Below are 15,755 nucleotides of genomic sequence, written 5' to 3'. Positions count from 1 at the left end.
GGTGTGCTGCCAGCAACAATCATCCTCCACACCAATTGATCCTTGGGCTTAGAATCAGCGTTCACTACCGTCCCCGCTGGTGGGGAAGCAATCTACGAGCAACCATGTTGTGGTCTCGATACACCCTCATCGGTGCAATTGCCGCTGCTTTGGGCGGAAGCACTGGCGTCGGTGCATCAGCCCAGTGGGAGGTGTACGCGAAAAGACAGGAACCCGCTGAATGTAAGGACGCCCTCTTCTGCCCGGATCCTTGACTCCTATGGCACGAATTGCTCACGATTTCGGGTGCAGCCGACCTAGTGGCCACTACATTGGAATCTCCCACTACGGCAGCGACTATAGACGGCTCCATGACCGCGATGACTTCGACTGCAGCGGAGACCGCGACGATAACAACTTCTAATGCTGCCACGGAATCCACTTCGGAAACCGCAGCAGCGACGCCCACACAATCCGTCCCCGCAGCACAACCTACGGATAGTGATGTGAAGGCGTGTCATGCCGATACCGAGAGTGCCATATACCCGTTCTGCGAGCCAACCAACGGGCAAGAAGTCTACGTCGACGAATCCTATTATGGTAAGCCAGGCCCGCTCAAAGTGGTCGGGGCTCAGACAACTGACTGTACCTTGGTCGCAGTGACATGGGACGTCGATGCCTTTAAAATCAACTCCACCGTCCAAATCAACCTTGACTATGTCAACACAACCCAAAACGAAGGCAGATCAGCCTACGCCTCCGACCGGATCCCCAACAAAATCGGGTTCGTGACGCTTCAAATGGACAAAATCTGGCTCCGCGACGAATCACGCAATAACCTGACCCTATATCTCCTGAATTACGATTTAGCTACCGAAGATCACAGCATCAAGAAAGCTGGCCCCATGATTTCCCTCACCAAAAAGCCAGTTCAGCATTACCCCCCGCCCCCGCCATCCAAGCCTAATAAATTGGGCCTCGCGGTCGGCCTACCAATCTCTTTAGCCGTCGTCTTCATCATCGCCTGCGGACTGTGCATTGGGATGCGCAAGCACCGCCGCATCGGGCTAGGCAGCATCATGGGCCGTCGCAACAGAGGGTACGGCGGCGCCAAATCGAAAATCGAAAGACTCGGCCGGGGCCGACGCCGAGATCGGTCGATTCGAATGGACGATCTGGAGGACGCGGACCGGTATATGGACAATCCGCACGAGCGAGCGGATACGGATAGGTTCAACGAGGTTGAGAGATCTCAAGGAAATGCTTTTAGAACGGAACTTCCGAAGCTGAAGACTTGGAGGTAGAATCTTCCTCTTTCGTGCTTTGTTACTTTTTTGCTTTTGAAGGAGATCATTTTTCTTTGGGAACGAAGGGGGAATTTCTCATGACCACAATGCCGGTTTTGAGAAGAAAAAGTGTCTTGGGGGATTTTTAGGTGGCTATTTTGGCTGGTGGCCTGCCTCCTGAGTTACAAGGGATATTCAGACCTTGCGACTTTTTGTATGATTAAGGAAACGTGCTACGAAGTTGTTGTATAGACCTGCATCGCACTTGGGAGGGTATATAGCTTTTACCTTTGCCTCGCATGTTATGTATGTAACATTAATGAGATTAGATCACTAGATGAGTCTCCTTCTAGCATTATATTGGAGATTGCCCAGGGAGCAGGATCAAGGGCAAAACAAAAAAGTCCACAATTCAACCAAACAAGTTCTGGACCAAGGCCAAAACTATTAGTCAGTTACTCAAGTTTGCTTGCAAAACATCAAAGATACAATCATAGTTACCATCCCTCATCAATCCCCTCCTATTTACTTTTTGATCAAAAACAGCAAAGTAGAAAATCAAACACTCCCCAAAGCACAGGAAAAGGTAGCTAACAATGCAAACTTGATCATGGTCATTTCATTCATTTCCTCTTGAGGTTTTCATTTATCTCTCTCTCTCACTCTCCCACATCTCCCTCCCCTCCCCACCTAATAAAAACAATCTCCCCTCACGGAGCCTATTTTTCCCCCTGTGCTGGAAATTTTTGATCTTTTATTCTCCTTGTGTATCACCTGAGAAAATATCAAGTACGCCATTCCTTAACGGTCAAATGGAAAAATAAAAAGAGAAAGAGAAATAACCCGGTCGTTGAGCATGAAGAAAACTCCTGTATGCTTTCATCGACCCCGTCCTTCCCCCTTTCCTAGGATCTAAAGGCGAGGAAAGTTGGAAGGTAAGGGACGTAGGATAAGAGATCGTAAAAGATAACAATGAGACGCAGTATAATGCAGAGTAATACAGGGGGACTGAGGAGACGAAAAAAACAGCTGATCAGCTTGATTCGGTGTCTTGGTAAAAACTGCTTAAAACTTTGGCCACTTCTTTATAAGCATCCTTCACCTCAGTCAACGTTTTCTTAATATTGGCCAGGGATTTCGTCTCGTCGGGTTCATCCACAGTGCCAGATTCGTCTTTTTGCGCACCAAAGTGCTGGATCTTTTCGCATGCATCTTTAACCTTGGTAAGTCCCAGTGTGGCGGAGGAGCCTTTCAGAAAATGGCCCAACTGGGAGATTTCGTGGAGATCTCGGGCAGCACTAGGCAAACAAAATCTTAGTTAGCAAAAGAGCAAAGGCCAGGCTGAAAAACAACAAAACACGAAGAGCACACTAGTTGTCCAACGAGGGATCTTAGTTGGTCACCCTAGTGCTATGACGTCATACGGCGGGCGCTCACATTGCATCTTCCATTTTATCAAAGGTGGACTCAGCCTGCTCGAAAAAGCCGTGGACGAGCCCCTTGCTAAATTCTCGATCTTCATCATCATCGTCCATCTCCAAAATCTGTTCAAAAGTTGTTCTATCCAACAAATCTTCTTTGCCCGTGAGGTCCAGGCCAAGATCGTCCGTCTGGAGAATGTTGCCGTTAGTATGGAAAACGGTCAAGACAGAGTAGAAATCAGTAATGGGCGAGGGGGCGTTACCGATTTGGCAGCAGCTGGAGTCGCTGAGGGTGCCATCTTGGATGACGGGGGGTCGGAGCGAGAAGAAATGTATGGAGACTGAACCACGGATGGCATTGGTTTTATGATAGCGCGCTCTTCCCTAAAAGTGGCCGGAAGAATCCCCAGTGTGTCGTCAAAAACCGAGTTCCCCGTTCGTAGCACTAAGAGTAGTACTGTGGAATTCGAAAGCAAGCTAGTGCTGGATGATTTTTAAAGTCTCTGGGCTGTTGTTGAAAGGTGAAGAAGATGATAGAGACCGAGGCGAGGACGAAATCGAAGTGGGAGTGAGTGTACAGAGTAGTCAAGAACTAGAGATGTTTTACCCCAAGTTAGCGAAACAAGAACAATCAGAATGTGGCAAATACAATACTGAAAGCAAAAGATCTAGAATCAAGGTAAACGAAGGTGCCATTGCAGCTTTATTTTCGCACAGCTTTGCCACGACACGCCAGGTCTTGCCCTTTTACTTCCCGAGCGATCGTCGCCGGTTAATATCGATGGACAGGCTCCTGACAGTGAGGGGCAGAATCTGCCAATAAAACTGATATAATGCCAATGCAAACTTGGTAGAACTAGGAACGGAGCAACATGCGAATATTGCGCATCACGAAAATACACGCAGCTTGCCACATTTAAAGAGGCGAGGGCGTTGCACGCGAGCAAGAGCACTTTCGGATACTCACCTTTGGGGCTTTCCGCTTGACGCTACAGGCAAGGTCTGGGAGCTTGGAAATGCCGCGGAGGATTGCTCAAGACTGAAGCAATCCGGTTGTGAAATATACTAAAAAGGCAAAGCAAAGGATGGCGGGTGAAGGGGAGGGGAAACGGAGAGTAGTAAGAAAGACGTTGGGAGTGAGGTTCGAAAGGGTAGCAATGGGCACTAAGGGAGCGAGTTGGTGGTGGGAGGATTTTCTGCAGCGGGGAAGGCAGTGAGGTAATCAGCAGCAAGTGACAACGGGCCCAAACACCTAAAATTTCAAGCAATGAGAACCGCACATTCTTGTCCCAGAACTAATAGCATTCACAGCGAGGGATAACAGGCACAAGTGATCAGAGGCCAAGCCCAAGTCAATTGGAAGCGGCTCCACACCAATGTCTCTCAAGCGGCCTTTTTTCTTCTTTTCTTTTGCAGCAACCCGAGAGGTGCAGGGAGATATGTGGGTTCGAGAAAAAGAGAGGCAAAACGTTTAAAATATTTGGCCCCAGTTTAGGTTGGAAAACTATGCTTTTGCCGAAGGAGAGTTGACCCTTTTAGATCCCTTACCTTTTGGACAGAAGAGAGCAGAGTTCAAGGGACTTCTGATTCCGATCTTGGTCAGTGAGAAAGGAAAATAAGGCAAAGACCAAGCTTCTCCCGAGAATCTTGGGCCGCAATAAGGTGTGTCAGATGTCCTTCACAAGAGGGTCAACGTGAGGCAGTGATGGATGGCTGTCTGGAAACAACAGAGCAAAAGAAAAGAAATCCACACGGGACAAGGACAAGGGAAAAGCAAAGAAGATGAGGTTCTAGCAAGCTGAGAGCATGAGAAGAAAGAGCAGAATGTGCAAAAGAGAAAAGGATTGAGGTGAACAAGCCGTCACTTGCAGGCCAATAGCTAGGGCATCACTGGTCCACCGAGGAATTAACTAGCTCTGAGAGCATGAAGGAAATAGAGGGGAGGAGAAGGAAGACATCATGGTGGAGAAGACCATACAACAACAGTTGTCTTGTTGGAACCCACCCTATTCACAATGAACATCTTTGATTAATATTATTAAGGTCTTGAGTTACATGCTGACAGACTGGGGAGGCTCTCTGGAGTAACGACAATCCTGGTGATCGATTGACCCCCATCTCCGTTTGCAGCGTCTACGATCTACCCAACCGATGCCGAGGGTGCCCATGGGGTAACGAGACAACAAAAGAGAACAGCAGAGCTTCGCACGGCTTCCCCCTCCTTAGCGCTGTGCTTCTGGATTGACGTGGAGATGCAGTTTCTGCATCTGATCCCTGTGGCTGGCCTATGGGCTTTCCATATATCAGGTCTCTGGGAGCGCCTATCACTCAACAGCCATCTTCCCTGTCAAGGCCCTTTGATGGAATCATCCGTCATTTGACCGCTTTTTATACACATGTTCAGCCTGTGGGTGAGACTGAGCAACCTCCCCCTCCCCCCACGGAATTCTGGCGAGGACACATGTGTTCTCATCGTCTGTGATCCTCCCTTTGGACACTGCTCGAGCCCGCGTCTTTGTGTCCTTTTCTCTCTCGCATTTTATGCGCGCAGGGGCAGTGGGCCGAGTCCTCTCCCACTGACGTAATAAGAAAGGGATTGGGCCAGACTCCAGCGTAACCTCTCGTAATTCAAGGGCGGTTGCGCTGAACCCAATTTTCTCAAAAATGGCACTTTTAAAGGAACGTTTTCTCCCAGCCACAAGGACTTCCAAAACATTCCTCCCCAAGCGCTCCAGCCAGGTGCAAGCAACACAAGAATCACAATTTGGAATGAGGTTTTGGCCCCAAATATTAAACTTTCCACCGTCCAGATCGCTCTCCCCCGGCGCATGATGGCGTATTAACGCAGAAGGGGGTGGTCTCGGCCTCCCCCCGTTAGCCAGGAGGAGCATGCGTCCACGGGCCAACGCTGGGCTCTGGGTCGCCTATCAGAGGAAGTCTCGACATCAAAGTTCACCCGTTTCACACGCTTTTTCTTCTGCATGATGACGATGGCACGATGAAACCTTCCCGTTTCCTGCCAATGAGATCGAGCAACGGTCTCGCCAAAGGAAAAGCCCGCAAGGGTTGGCGCACGAAGCCCGGCCATTTTCGAAAAGAAAGAAGATATCTACGGCTGTTGCTCTTATTTTTATATTCTGATTTTATTTAATTAACTTGTGTTTATTCTCTCGCTCCTTCTGTTTTGTTGTGCCGAGTCAACCCGGGAAAGGAAAGAGCTCTTCCCCCGCCCTCGGAGCCACGATGATGTCATGGTGGGGACGGTGCGGCCAGTACACCGGCGCGTGTGATTGTTACCGGATTCCGAAACAGCAGCCAACCAGAAGCCGTCATTTGCCGTTTCCATTGGCGAACCTCTGGATCGGGAGGTATCAGTAATACGCCGATGGAACTCCGAAGATGGAGCCGGCTACACTTGCCCCGATGCAGTGCTGACATCAGCAGAACCTCACGACTTCTTCCCCCATGCTCCTGTTGTTGATTTGGCTGCAGCTGCAGGTGCTTCGAAGACTGCCGTCTTTCTCTGGCTATGGCATCGAGACGTTTGGGACTGCTTGTTCGCAATCGATTTTAAAGGGGACAATGACACGTGTGCATCCAACGGTCCTCCGGCATGTTTTGTGAATGCCTATCGGTGCCTCTCGTTTCTTTCCATCCTGACGAAGACTTCGGCGTCATGCAATTTGGGATAGATGTCGCCAGTGCGATATCATTTTGGACTCGGTGGGCCCCATTGAGCGGTGTTGGGATTTAAATGGACTTGGGACTGCTCGTTGTCTTATCCTTCCACAACTCGAATTCCCCTGTCACACCGTGATCCGTCCCGAGAACAGGACTTGAAGCCCATATACCCAGGTGCCACCATCCAAATGTGAAGTGCTTTCCAAGCCGCAGTGAGCTGAAGCATGGCGCAATTCCTGCACCGGTAGAAGTATCCGCGCTTCTACAATGCACCACTATCCAGGAGTTGTTTTTATGGAGAATTGTATTGGTAAGGTTTGGCTTTTGTCTCCTTATAACGTTCTTGCCAGGCTACTGTCTTAGAGGGTGACAAAATGAGAATCGCTATCAAGACCATCACATGGATGTATTGGATGGCCAAACGATTAACAACGTGGGATGGAATGGGCCTGGCATGACATGATAGCTATGAAGCGAAGCAAAAGGCCTTCATACAAGATTCGTCGGCTGAATCGGAAACGAACCCTGTCCCACGATGCATGCATCGCTTCATTGACATCAATGGTAAGCGCTATAACCACATCCGGAGGGTGCAGATTGACAAACTGACATCAGAATATTTTTTTAAATAACTCGGAGCAAGCACCACATCCGTTTGATTAAGCGCCATATTTTTTAGTTTGACAACTGAATAGTCGTTACAGGAAGCGCATTGCTATTTTAGATCGGTGGACCCCCGAGCTATATGGCTTTGACACTTAGCACGAATGAGAAATCGTCTTTTGCAGATGGAAAGATGCTTTGGTGCTATTAACGGTCTGTCCTTGTATGTATGGACATACATACATACATCGATACCTTGGTTGGGAAGTATGCAAGGAACACAGACGTGTGATTGTATTGCATGCTGCAACCGCAGGCCAAGTGATATCTTACGTATCGCTTGGGTTCAGAAGAAACCCTCGGGAAACTTTCGAAAAAGCTAGTTCATATAAAGGGCCCCTACTGCCCCCTGAATCCTGACCCGACGGAGTACATGAGGTTGGCATGATGATCTCCCCTGTCTTGAAAATATGAATACTCTTGGGCAGTTTATCCCATTATTTATTCTATTCCGAAAACAAAGGTTGTAATTTATTCGTATCCCGGTTGTTCTATTTTGGTTTTGTTCTTTTTTAAATAACCCATTGTTGCCTCTCTTGGGGCGCAACTGTGTTGGAATAAACACAGGTGGAACTTTTGGCCGTGTTGCTTCTTTTTCCCATTTTTTATTTCAAAGAAGGATATCTCCCAATTCAGCGTTTTCGAGCCTGCTCACTGGGGGGCCCATTCATAAACTATTCTTCATATCATCGTCCAAAGCTCGAAAAAATTAAGAAAAAAGGTAAAAGCCGAAAAAGGAAGCAACAAACATGAGAAAGTAGTGGTATAAACAGTGGATTTTGAAATCGAAAAACTAATACGAGCACCTGTTACAGTGTTCTTTATGCTTCTTGTCTAGCAAACTCCTTTTCCTTGGCTGCGAATTGAAGCTTCTCGTCCGGTGTCAGGTCCATGAGGAAAGCGTCTTCACCAGACTTGTTGAGGTTTCTGTGATATGCGCGAATGATACTGTCAGCGTCGTCAATAGCAATAGGTCTGATGTCGGCCAATGCCTTGATCTTAGCCGTGCACTCCTTGTATTGCGCATCGGTCATCTCGAGATTGAGCTGCTGCGCACGTGACTTGATGGCGTTCCATCCGGTGAGGCGAGAAGCGAAGTGCACGTATCTGGTCATGCCGAAGTCGGAGGGGTCGATAATCTCGTATGTGCTGGGGTTGTTGAGAATGGCCTTAGCATGAATACCGGCCTTGTGGGTGAAGGCACAGAAGCCGGTGATGTAATTGTTGAAGGGGATGTTGATTTGGACCGATTCGGCAACGAGGTCCTCGATATCCTTGAGCTTATGGAGCTTGTACTTGCTCATGACGTAGTCACGGTCGACGGCGATCATGCGGGCCATGAGACCGCCGAGAGGAGTGATGCCGTTTCGCTCACCAATTCCGAGAACAGAGGTGTCGACGTGGGTGGCGCCGCCTTCCAAAGCACAATATGCGTTGGCAATGGCACATCCCGTGTCATTGTGCAAGTGAATTTCAATATCGCACTTGACAACACCACGCAAAACGCGGACGAGTTCGTAGACTTGACGAGGCGAGGCGCAGCCAACGGTGTCTGCAATACCAACTCGGTTGACACCAACTTGGTCGACGGCAGAGTATAGGGAAAGAAGCTCGACCAGGTCCGACCTAAACGAATCTTCACTGGAGAATCTGACCTCAATGCCCTTGGACTTGACGAATTCGATAACTTCAATGGCGGTGTTCTTGATATAGGTCATGTCCTTCCCATGGGAATGTTCCCGGAGATAGGATGATGTGCCGATAACGACGTCCCTGTACAATTGATTAGAGGCTTTGCATCCACGAATTCTAGGAACAAAAGAGACTTACACTCCGTCGACGCCGGTCTCTACGGCCACCCGGGCATCATCCATGTGACATCTAATGTGTGTTAAAATCTACAACAGCAATACAGTTAGCTGCCATTATCCTCGGCTCGGGAGACAAGGCACGTGGGCACAGACCTTAGCCTTCAATCCAAGCTTGCAGATAGCTTCGCAATCTCTCCTGGACTGCTCTGAGGCGCACGGGCTAGTAAGTTCAATCTAGTAATACAATGTCAGGTTTGCTCCAATAGTAGGCGATAAGATAGCCAAGAGTTCCCAAATATGACTCACATAGTCGACACCAAAGTCGTCCAAGGCCTTTGCAATTTCAATCTTCTTCTCAGTGTCGAAGAAAGCATTGGCAAATTGCTCCCCCTCCCGTAGAGTGCTCTCGATAATCTTAAACCTTGAAACATTGCTCAAGAAATCTGTGACTCCGGCATTGTGGCCGTATGGGTTCCTTGCGGTGTGTGGGTGTGGGTTTTCGCGGGCTGGAATGGCTGTGAATCCTGGGTGGTCGGGGAGACCTGATCCAGTAGAGAAAGAAGTGTTAGCAGATAGATTTCTATGAGGATCTGGGTTCCTAAAGGGACTATGGCCTCACCATTCGCACCATTCACGCCATTGGTATGGCCGTTGGCAGACATGATGAAGGCGGGGTATCGGGTGGGATGAGCAGAAGCGCTGGACGGGAAACAAAGAATTGAAATATTTAGGGGAGAATGGCTGGTAAAAGAAGGGAACGAACGTCGAGAACAGGAGATGAAGAGCAAGTGACACACGAATAAACGGGTCTTTATTAATAAATGTCGGAGTGGAGAAGAGAAGCGCGAGACAGCTTTTATGACTCTTCACTTTGGGTTTTTTTTTCCCTTCTGATATCGAAATCGACCAAGGTTTGGCCTAGTTCGAGGAAATTTCATGGCAAAACGGAAGGTGGCTAAAAATACTCCGATTTTCGTTTCCCGATCAGTCGCACGGCCCTCACCGCTTTCGTTCCAGGCGGTATTGGCACCGATTTACCGCGGAGAGTTGTGTAATCTATCGGTTAGTTTACCAAGAGCGTATCGAATGTTACAGGGATTGTGTGTAACCAGGTATCTATGTAATCTACTCGAACTCCCCTCCAGCGCATATCATCAATTGCCGTCATGGAGGGCTCCGCTCGCTTATGAGACAAGCAGGGGACAATACGAAAGCAGAATCATGGATCAGAAGTCTCCGAGAAAGTGGTCTGGATGGCTATGTGAGTACAATAATAAATACCTGATCGGTTGGTACTGGTGTGAAAGGAGTGACAAGACGGCTGCCCAGATTCTGCAGCCGATTACGGAGCACAGTCCAAAGCGCAACAAAAGCCAAAAATCAGAATTCTGACTGCCAGGAAGGTTTCTGAATGCCCACCCAAAACCCGCCCGAGCGCGAATCGACTTCTCTTCTTCGAGTGTCTTTCCGCACGACATTACTCCTTCCGGGCTTGCGTCGCTTTGTGGGATTACAAAAGATGGACAGAAACGTAATAGCAAAGACGGAGAAGGGATCGACTTGTGATGGTATTTCACTGCTCCTGAAGGCTGGAGCGAAGGTCAAAAGGGCAGATGCTTACCCAGTAGAGACTGGAGTAAGTATGTGCCGAAGTTTTGTGTTGATTTTTACGGGGTATTAATAACGCGAAAGGACCTGCTTAAGCAAACGCACCAACGATGGACATTCCGGCCGCTGTGTGGAGAACCCTGTCAGTGCTACTGATATCCAATAACGGGGCTCTCGTTGGCGGATTGGAACAAGAAATGTCGAAACTTGACTTACCTCCCATCAAAACATATATGAAACCTGAAACCTTCTGTTGCTTGGTCAAATGTTGGGCCTCCTCCGACAAGAAATCTTCTGCTAGAAGATCAACGAGGGCAGCATAGATTAGCAGCCCAGAGGAACTAGTTTCGATCAGCATCAATCATCTCTCCCGTCATTCCACTCGGATGGATGGAACTTGTCCGTGCTTACATCGCGTTGAATATCCCAACGATGATCAAACCAAACGCACTATTAGGGTCATAGCTGTTGCGAGCAATCAACCCAATCGCCTGGCCAATTGGAGCCGTCGTGCCAAACGCGACAACCAAAACCCATGGACGAATTGAGCCCTTGGGGTACGGCACCGCAGCAATTCGTGAACCAAGACCTAAGCCTTCAAATGCTTGATGGAATAAAATGGCAACGAGCAAGACGACAAATCCCTCTGACTCAATGGAGACCGTGATTCCGACAAAGACTGAGTGAAACAAAATGCCGCCTTCTAGAATGGTGATATTCAGGGACATTTTCCTCAGCACTGCCGGATCAACTTGTCCGACCTCTACGTCCGTGGCATGGCTTTGTACTGGCGGTTTGAGCTCTATGCTTTGCATCTCGTCATCACGGCGGGTGGCTGACAATCGCAGCTGTGCCTGCATCCACTCGCGCTCCCGGACATACTGTTCGTAGAAGATCATGAACCAGCTCGGCATCTCGCTTTGTTTGCTCAGGTAGGATTCTTCAAATTCATTCGCGCCGGAGTAAACCCTGTGAGGGTGTTGTCAGCAACAATATATCCTACTTCTTTTTTAGGTAGTCGTGTTGGTACGAACTTATAAGCCGCTTTCTCATCATACCAGTAGTCCGATGACGAGTCGTTCATTACCTTGTTTTCCTTTGGCCAAGAAATGCCATTGTTTCCAGCATTTCCATTATAATGTTGATGTTGGTGTTGATGGTTGAGGCTTTCCCCTGTGGCTCCCCCATGGCTGTGACCGCCGGTTTTTGCATTCATATACATCTCCAGGGCAAAAAGAGCGAAAAGCGAACCGAGCATGATCACACCCGGCATCGCAGGGTATTGTTCCGTGAAAAGGTCCGGCAGACACGGGTCATTCAGCGAGGAGAACGCCGTCGGGAGGAGCTATTTTGCCGTCAGAAATCTGTCATCAAACAAGTACCAGACGAGTCATCGAGGAAATGTACATGTACGAACGCCGTCGCAACCAGGACACCAGTTCCAAAGTGCTTGCAGAAAAAGAATACATTTGGCGGGATCTTCAACCCCGGGAATTTTTTCGCTACAACTGGAAAGCCGGCACCTAGCAAAAAGAATGAGATCAAAAGGCCACCAGCAGGGAACCCGGATTCTGGGCCATACCGAGCGTGCTGAACCCCAAGACGAGGACTAAACAAGAGTCAGAGATAGTTTTGCGCCAGATAAGGATTGAAGATATGCATACACAGGGCTGCAACATGCAATGGGAGGTCATATTCCACGGCCTCGCCGCTCGCGCTGCCGCACTGAGGTTTAACCATTCCCTCCATGTTGATTGTCGACCTGGGTCCTTAGATGTGAAGAGAGAAATACCGACCAGCGGCAACTGTCATAATCGAAAAATGAGAATCAGATAACCAGAACCCCCCAAGTCAAATGATATAAACGAGTTTGCATTGGCCAGCAATGCGCAAAGAGAAAGAAAAGCCAAGTCGCTGCCGAGTCAAAACATAAGGAAAAAAGATGAAATGGACAAGAAGTTGCAAGCCTGCATTGATATGTCATTGAAGGTAGGATCCTAGTCGTTGGAGGTATGGAGATGGCAGGTGGTGAACCTAGCCGCTCAGGGCATCGACCCCTGGGACAGCGCTGTTTTGGTTAGGGAATCAATCCCTCGTTTGATCAGATAACGATCGTATAACGGGTGAAGTTAGGAGGAATAGGAAACCGTCCGACGCCGCGAGCAAGAGAGAGCTGCTGCTAGAGTCCGAGATAAAGCCCTAACAGACGCCAATCGCCAAAACTGATGTTGAAGGAAGCAGGGTTGACGAAGCCGTGGAGGCGGAGTCTGGTCCAGTAGGTTCCGATCAAGGATCACAGCACCCTAATCAGGAAATAGAGATCTCCAGTCGCCCTGGGTCCTGGGATTCTCAGAGCCGCCCACGGCCCAGACACCAAGGATCAAACCGACTCAAAGCGCGCGATTGACGCTGAGACTTTCAGTTGTTTGACGCTGATGCTTCGACCTAAACCAAAGCATTTTGAGACGGGTCCTGAGTCAGCTTAAAACAGGCAAAACAGACAACACTCTTTTTCGGATTGGGGCAAGGCATGTGCAGCCAATTCTTCAGCCCAGGGGAAGAGTCTCTTCCAAGCCCGAGACAAGGGGTCTTGGCGTGCAGCGGACACGGGGAATTAAGCTTTAGCGCCCATCTGGCGGAGGTCTTGGCGGTTTTCATACCAGACATCGTTCAACCATTGCGCGTTTCAGCCAAGTTAAGGGTAGAGAGAGGCAAAAGATGCTGGGTTGGACGGATGAAGCAAGCGATGAGCACTGCCTCGGTGGTGCTCATGACGTCGAAACTAGTGCGACCAGAGAAAGGGTATGCGGTGCAGTTTATAAGGGAGCTCTTTTCTCTTGGGCGTTATCCCTCCACCTTACCTTATTCTGATGTGCTTTGTTTTCCGTCCAGATTTCAGATTTCAGATTTTCGCGACATTTATATGAGACGTGAATCTTGTTACTTTATGATACTTGCCAAGCACGTTAATACCTTCTTGCTCAGTTGCGGGTTTAGCTGCCATGGCGCCAATGCCTGAAGGCCAAAACGGGTTCGAAAATGCCATGCATGATGCTTCTGGAAGTGTTCCATCTTCAAATCAAGTGACCTTCAACGAAGACACGATCCTCGAGGTTGACCCCAATATTGACGCGTCAGCTACGCAAACGAACTCGCAAGATCCTTTTAGCCTTAGTCGGCACAAGAAGTCGACGCTCTCACGATCCTCGATTAAGGCAGACTACCCGACAGGGAATCATAGAAAGATCCACAAATATTATACTCGGCAGAATGCGCTCATTGATCAGTTCCTTCAGAGCAACGACGAGGAAACTTTAGCCGCTCAAGACTTTGAGAAAAACGGGAGCAAGGTGAAATGGGCCGTGAACCTGAGTTTCATGGTCAATTTCTGTTTGTTTATCATTCAGATGTACGCTGCGGTCTCGACGGGGTCTTTGTCGCTATTTGCTACCGCAGCAGATGCTTTTATGGATCTTGTCTCATCAATCGTGATGTTGATAACGTCCCGAATGGCAGCTCGGCCTAAGCCCCACAAGTACCCAGTTGGGCGGCGTCGGATCGAAACAATGGGGATCATCCTATTTTGTGCCTTGATGACAACTGTTGCCATCCAGTTGATCATTGAGTCTGGCCGAGCACTGGGAAGTGGCGAATCGGAGGGTGGTGAAGAGCTGCAAATCATCCCACTCGTATTCGTAGGCATCGCAATCTTCTCTAAGTTTTGCCTATTCTGCTATTGCTTCTGGCTCCGCCGGTATCCAGCTGCACGAATTTTTTTCATCGACCATCGAAACGACTTGGCCGTCAATGTTTTTGGTTTGGTCATGTCCGTGGTTGGTGACCGTTTTGTTTGGTACCTCGATCCGATCGGTGCTATCTGCATTGCCCTATTGATCCTCTTCTCGTGGGTCTCCACCGCGTTTGAGAATGTGTGGTTGCTTGTGGGCAAATCTGCACCCCGAGAGTTCGTCAATAAATGCATATACGTTTCACTTACGCATGACGTTCGGATCCAGAAAGTTGACACTGTAAGCATCCCGCCCCATTTAGAACATTCGAGCCATAGTTGCCCTGGGCATTTCCGCGTTGGTCTCTTGTGCTGCTTGCGACCCGATTAACATGATTCTCTAAATTTAGTGTCGAGCGTATCACGCTGGGGAGCTATATTATGTTGAGGTGGATATTATCATGGATCCTAGTACTCTGCTTCGAGACTCTCACGACGTTAGCCAGTCTTTGCAGCGGAAATTGGAGGGCCTGGCCGCAGTAGAACGAGCATTCGTCCATGTTGATTATGAAGACGACCACAATGTTCATGAGGAACATAAACCACTTTTCGATCCGGCTACCTATCAACAACCTCGAACGTTGAAGGAATGGATGAGGGATATGCTTGACAAGATCCATGAGAGAAAATAGCCGATAAATTATATGACCTGAGATTATGCGATAAACGAAATAAGTAATCATTTTTGCCGGCAATGGCTGGCTATGCGCGAGCCTACATCCGAATGGAGTTAAATCAAAACCGCGAATCAATTCGTGGGCATGTCGTAATTGCTATAAATGCGACGAGAACCCAGGCTTCTCTGCATAGAGATTTGAACATGGCTGTCTTCGGTTAGTTAGTTAGTTTTTTGTTGAAAGGTCTGCCCTGAAACTCCACAACTAGTCGTCCTGGGGCTCTGGAGTCCACGATGTCCCTCGGCCGAAACTCGTTGCCTACTTCTTAGAAAGAGTGTTCAAAAACGATACGTCGTTTTAGCCTGCCGCAATGGGGGATCCAAATCCACAGCAGCGTATAAGTTAGGAATTGCTGGAGGTCTTTTTGCTAGAACATTTGATCGAGTAAGATGCGGCGTATGAGGGAAGGTATCGCGCAGAATACGATATGGATATGTGTCACAGCAGTGTAATTTGTCGCAAAGATGACACTTGAGACTTGAAGATATTGATATTGAAAAGCCTGTATCAGTAGACAATCTCCAACTCTGCTGGTTCCTCGATGATATCCCACTGCCAACTCAGCAATCCAGAAGAAGATGAAGTGAGGTCCAAGTTCAAGATCCGGGAGCCAATGCTGACTAAGCGGCCCCTTGTTGCCAAAACAACCTCGATCTTGGTCGCACAGTTGCCTATCCTTGCATCAGCACTGGAAGCCTTCGCGACTTTTTTCTTTCTTCTTTTCTTCTCTTCTCCTTCTGTGTCGTTTATAAGTCATACAGCTTTTCTAATCACTATTTTGGGAACCAGTGTTGAGATAAGCGTCGTCAAGCCATCCCGTCTTCCCAAATGCGGTTCTCTTC

The 15,755-nt window shown here is 48.6% G+C and overlaps 6 protein-coding genes across 6 annotated transcripts; 2 read left to right on the top strand and 4 right to left on the bottom strand.

Annotated features, from left to right (window-relative positions):
• Window positions 1-104: 104 nt before the first annotated feature.
• On the top strand, window positions 105-1,283 carry UREG_05153 (uncharacterized protein; the record flags this gene model as incomplete). The annotated part of the gene is made up of 3 exons (XM_002584418.1): window positions 105-222; window positions 292-579; window positions 640-1,283. 3 exons carry the CDS (start codon window positions 105-107, stop codon window positions 1,281-1,283), a joined length of 1,050 nt encoding a protein of 349 aa, XP_002584464.1.
• A 1,015-nt stretch (window positions 1,284-2,298) lies between these two features.
• UREG_05152 (uncharacterized protein) lies at window positions 2,299-2,985 on the bottom strand (the record flags this gene model as incomplete). The annotated part of the gene is made up of 3 exons (XM_002584417.1): window positions 2,299-2,563; window positions 2,703-2,875; window positions 2,950-2,985. The coding sequence occupies 3 exons, from the start codon at window positions 2,983-2,985 to the stop codon at window positions 2,299-2,301; spliced, it is 474 nt and encodes a 157-aa protein (XP_002584463.1).
• Window positions 2,986-5,052: 2,067 nt separating this feature from the next.
• On the bottom strand, window positions 5,053-5,774 carry UREG_05151 (uncharacterized protein; the record flags this gene model as incomplete). The annotated part of the gene is made up of 2 exons (XM_002584416.1): window positions 5,053-5,594; window positions 5,654-5,774. 2 exons carry the CDS (start codon window positions 5,772-5,774, stop codon window positions 5,053-5,055), a joined length of 663 nt encoding a protein of 220 aa, XP_002584462.1.
• A 2,077-nt stretch (window positions 5,775-7,851) lies between these two features.
• UREG_05150 (homocitrate synthase) lies at window positions 7,852-9,503 on the bottom strand (the record flags this gene model as incomplete). The annotated part of the gene is made up of 5 exons (XM_002584415.1): window positions 7,852-8,803; window positions 8,861-8,928; window positions 8,995-9,075; window positions 9,148-9,383; window positions 9,461-9,503. The coding sequence occupies 5 exons, from the start codon at window positions 9,501-9,503 to the stop codon at window positions 7,852-7,854; spliced, it is 1,380 nt and encodes a 459-aa protein (XP_002584461.1).
• A 718-nt stretch (window positions 9,504-10,221) lies between these two features.
• On the bottom strand, window positions 10,222-12,198 carry UREG_05149 (uncharacterized protein; the record flags this gene model as incomplete). The annotated part of the gene is made up of 7 exons (XM_002584414.1): window positions 10,222-10,430; window positions 10,666-10,790; window positions 10,861-11,418; window positions 11,484-11,794; window positions 11,857-11,972; window positions 12,032-12,058; window positions 12,114-12,198. 7 exons carry the CDS (start codon window positions 12,196-12,198, stop codon window positions 10,222-10,224), a joined length of 1,431 nt encoding a protein of 476 aa, XP_002584460.1.
• Window positions 12,199-13,451: 1,253 nt separating this feature from the next.
• On the top strand, window positions 13,452-14,868 carry UREG_05148 (uncharacterized protein; the record flags this gene model as incomplete). The annotated part of the gene is made up of 2 exons (XM_002584413.1): window positions 13,452-14,477; window positions 14,587-14,868. The coding sequence occupies 2 exons, from the start codon at window positions 13,452-13,454 to the stop codon at window positions 14,866-14,868; spliced, it is 1,308 nt and encodes a 435-aa protein (XP_002584459.1).
• Between the last annotated feature and the right edge of the window lie 887 nt (window positions 14,869-15,755).

Source organism: Uncinocarpus reesii, genomic scaffold, assembly GCF_000003515.1.
Source record: "Uncinocarpus reesii 1704 scaffold_3 genomic scaffold, whole genome shotgun sequence".
NCBI classification, from domain to species: domain Eukaryota; kingdom Fungi; phylum Ascomycota; class Eurotiomycetes; order Onygenales; family Onygenaceae; genus Uncinocarpus; species Uncinocarpus reesii.
Note: the sequence above shows the minus strand (reverse complement) of the source record. Positions and strands in the feature narration are given on the sequence as shown.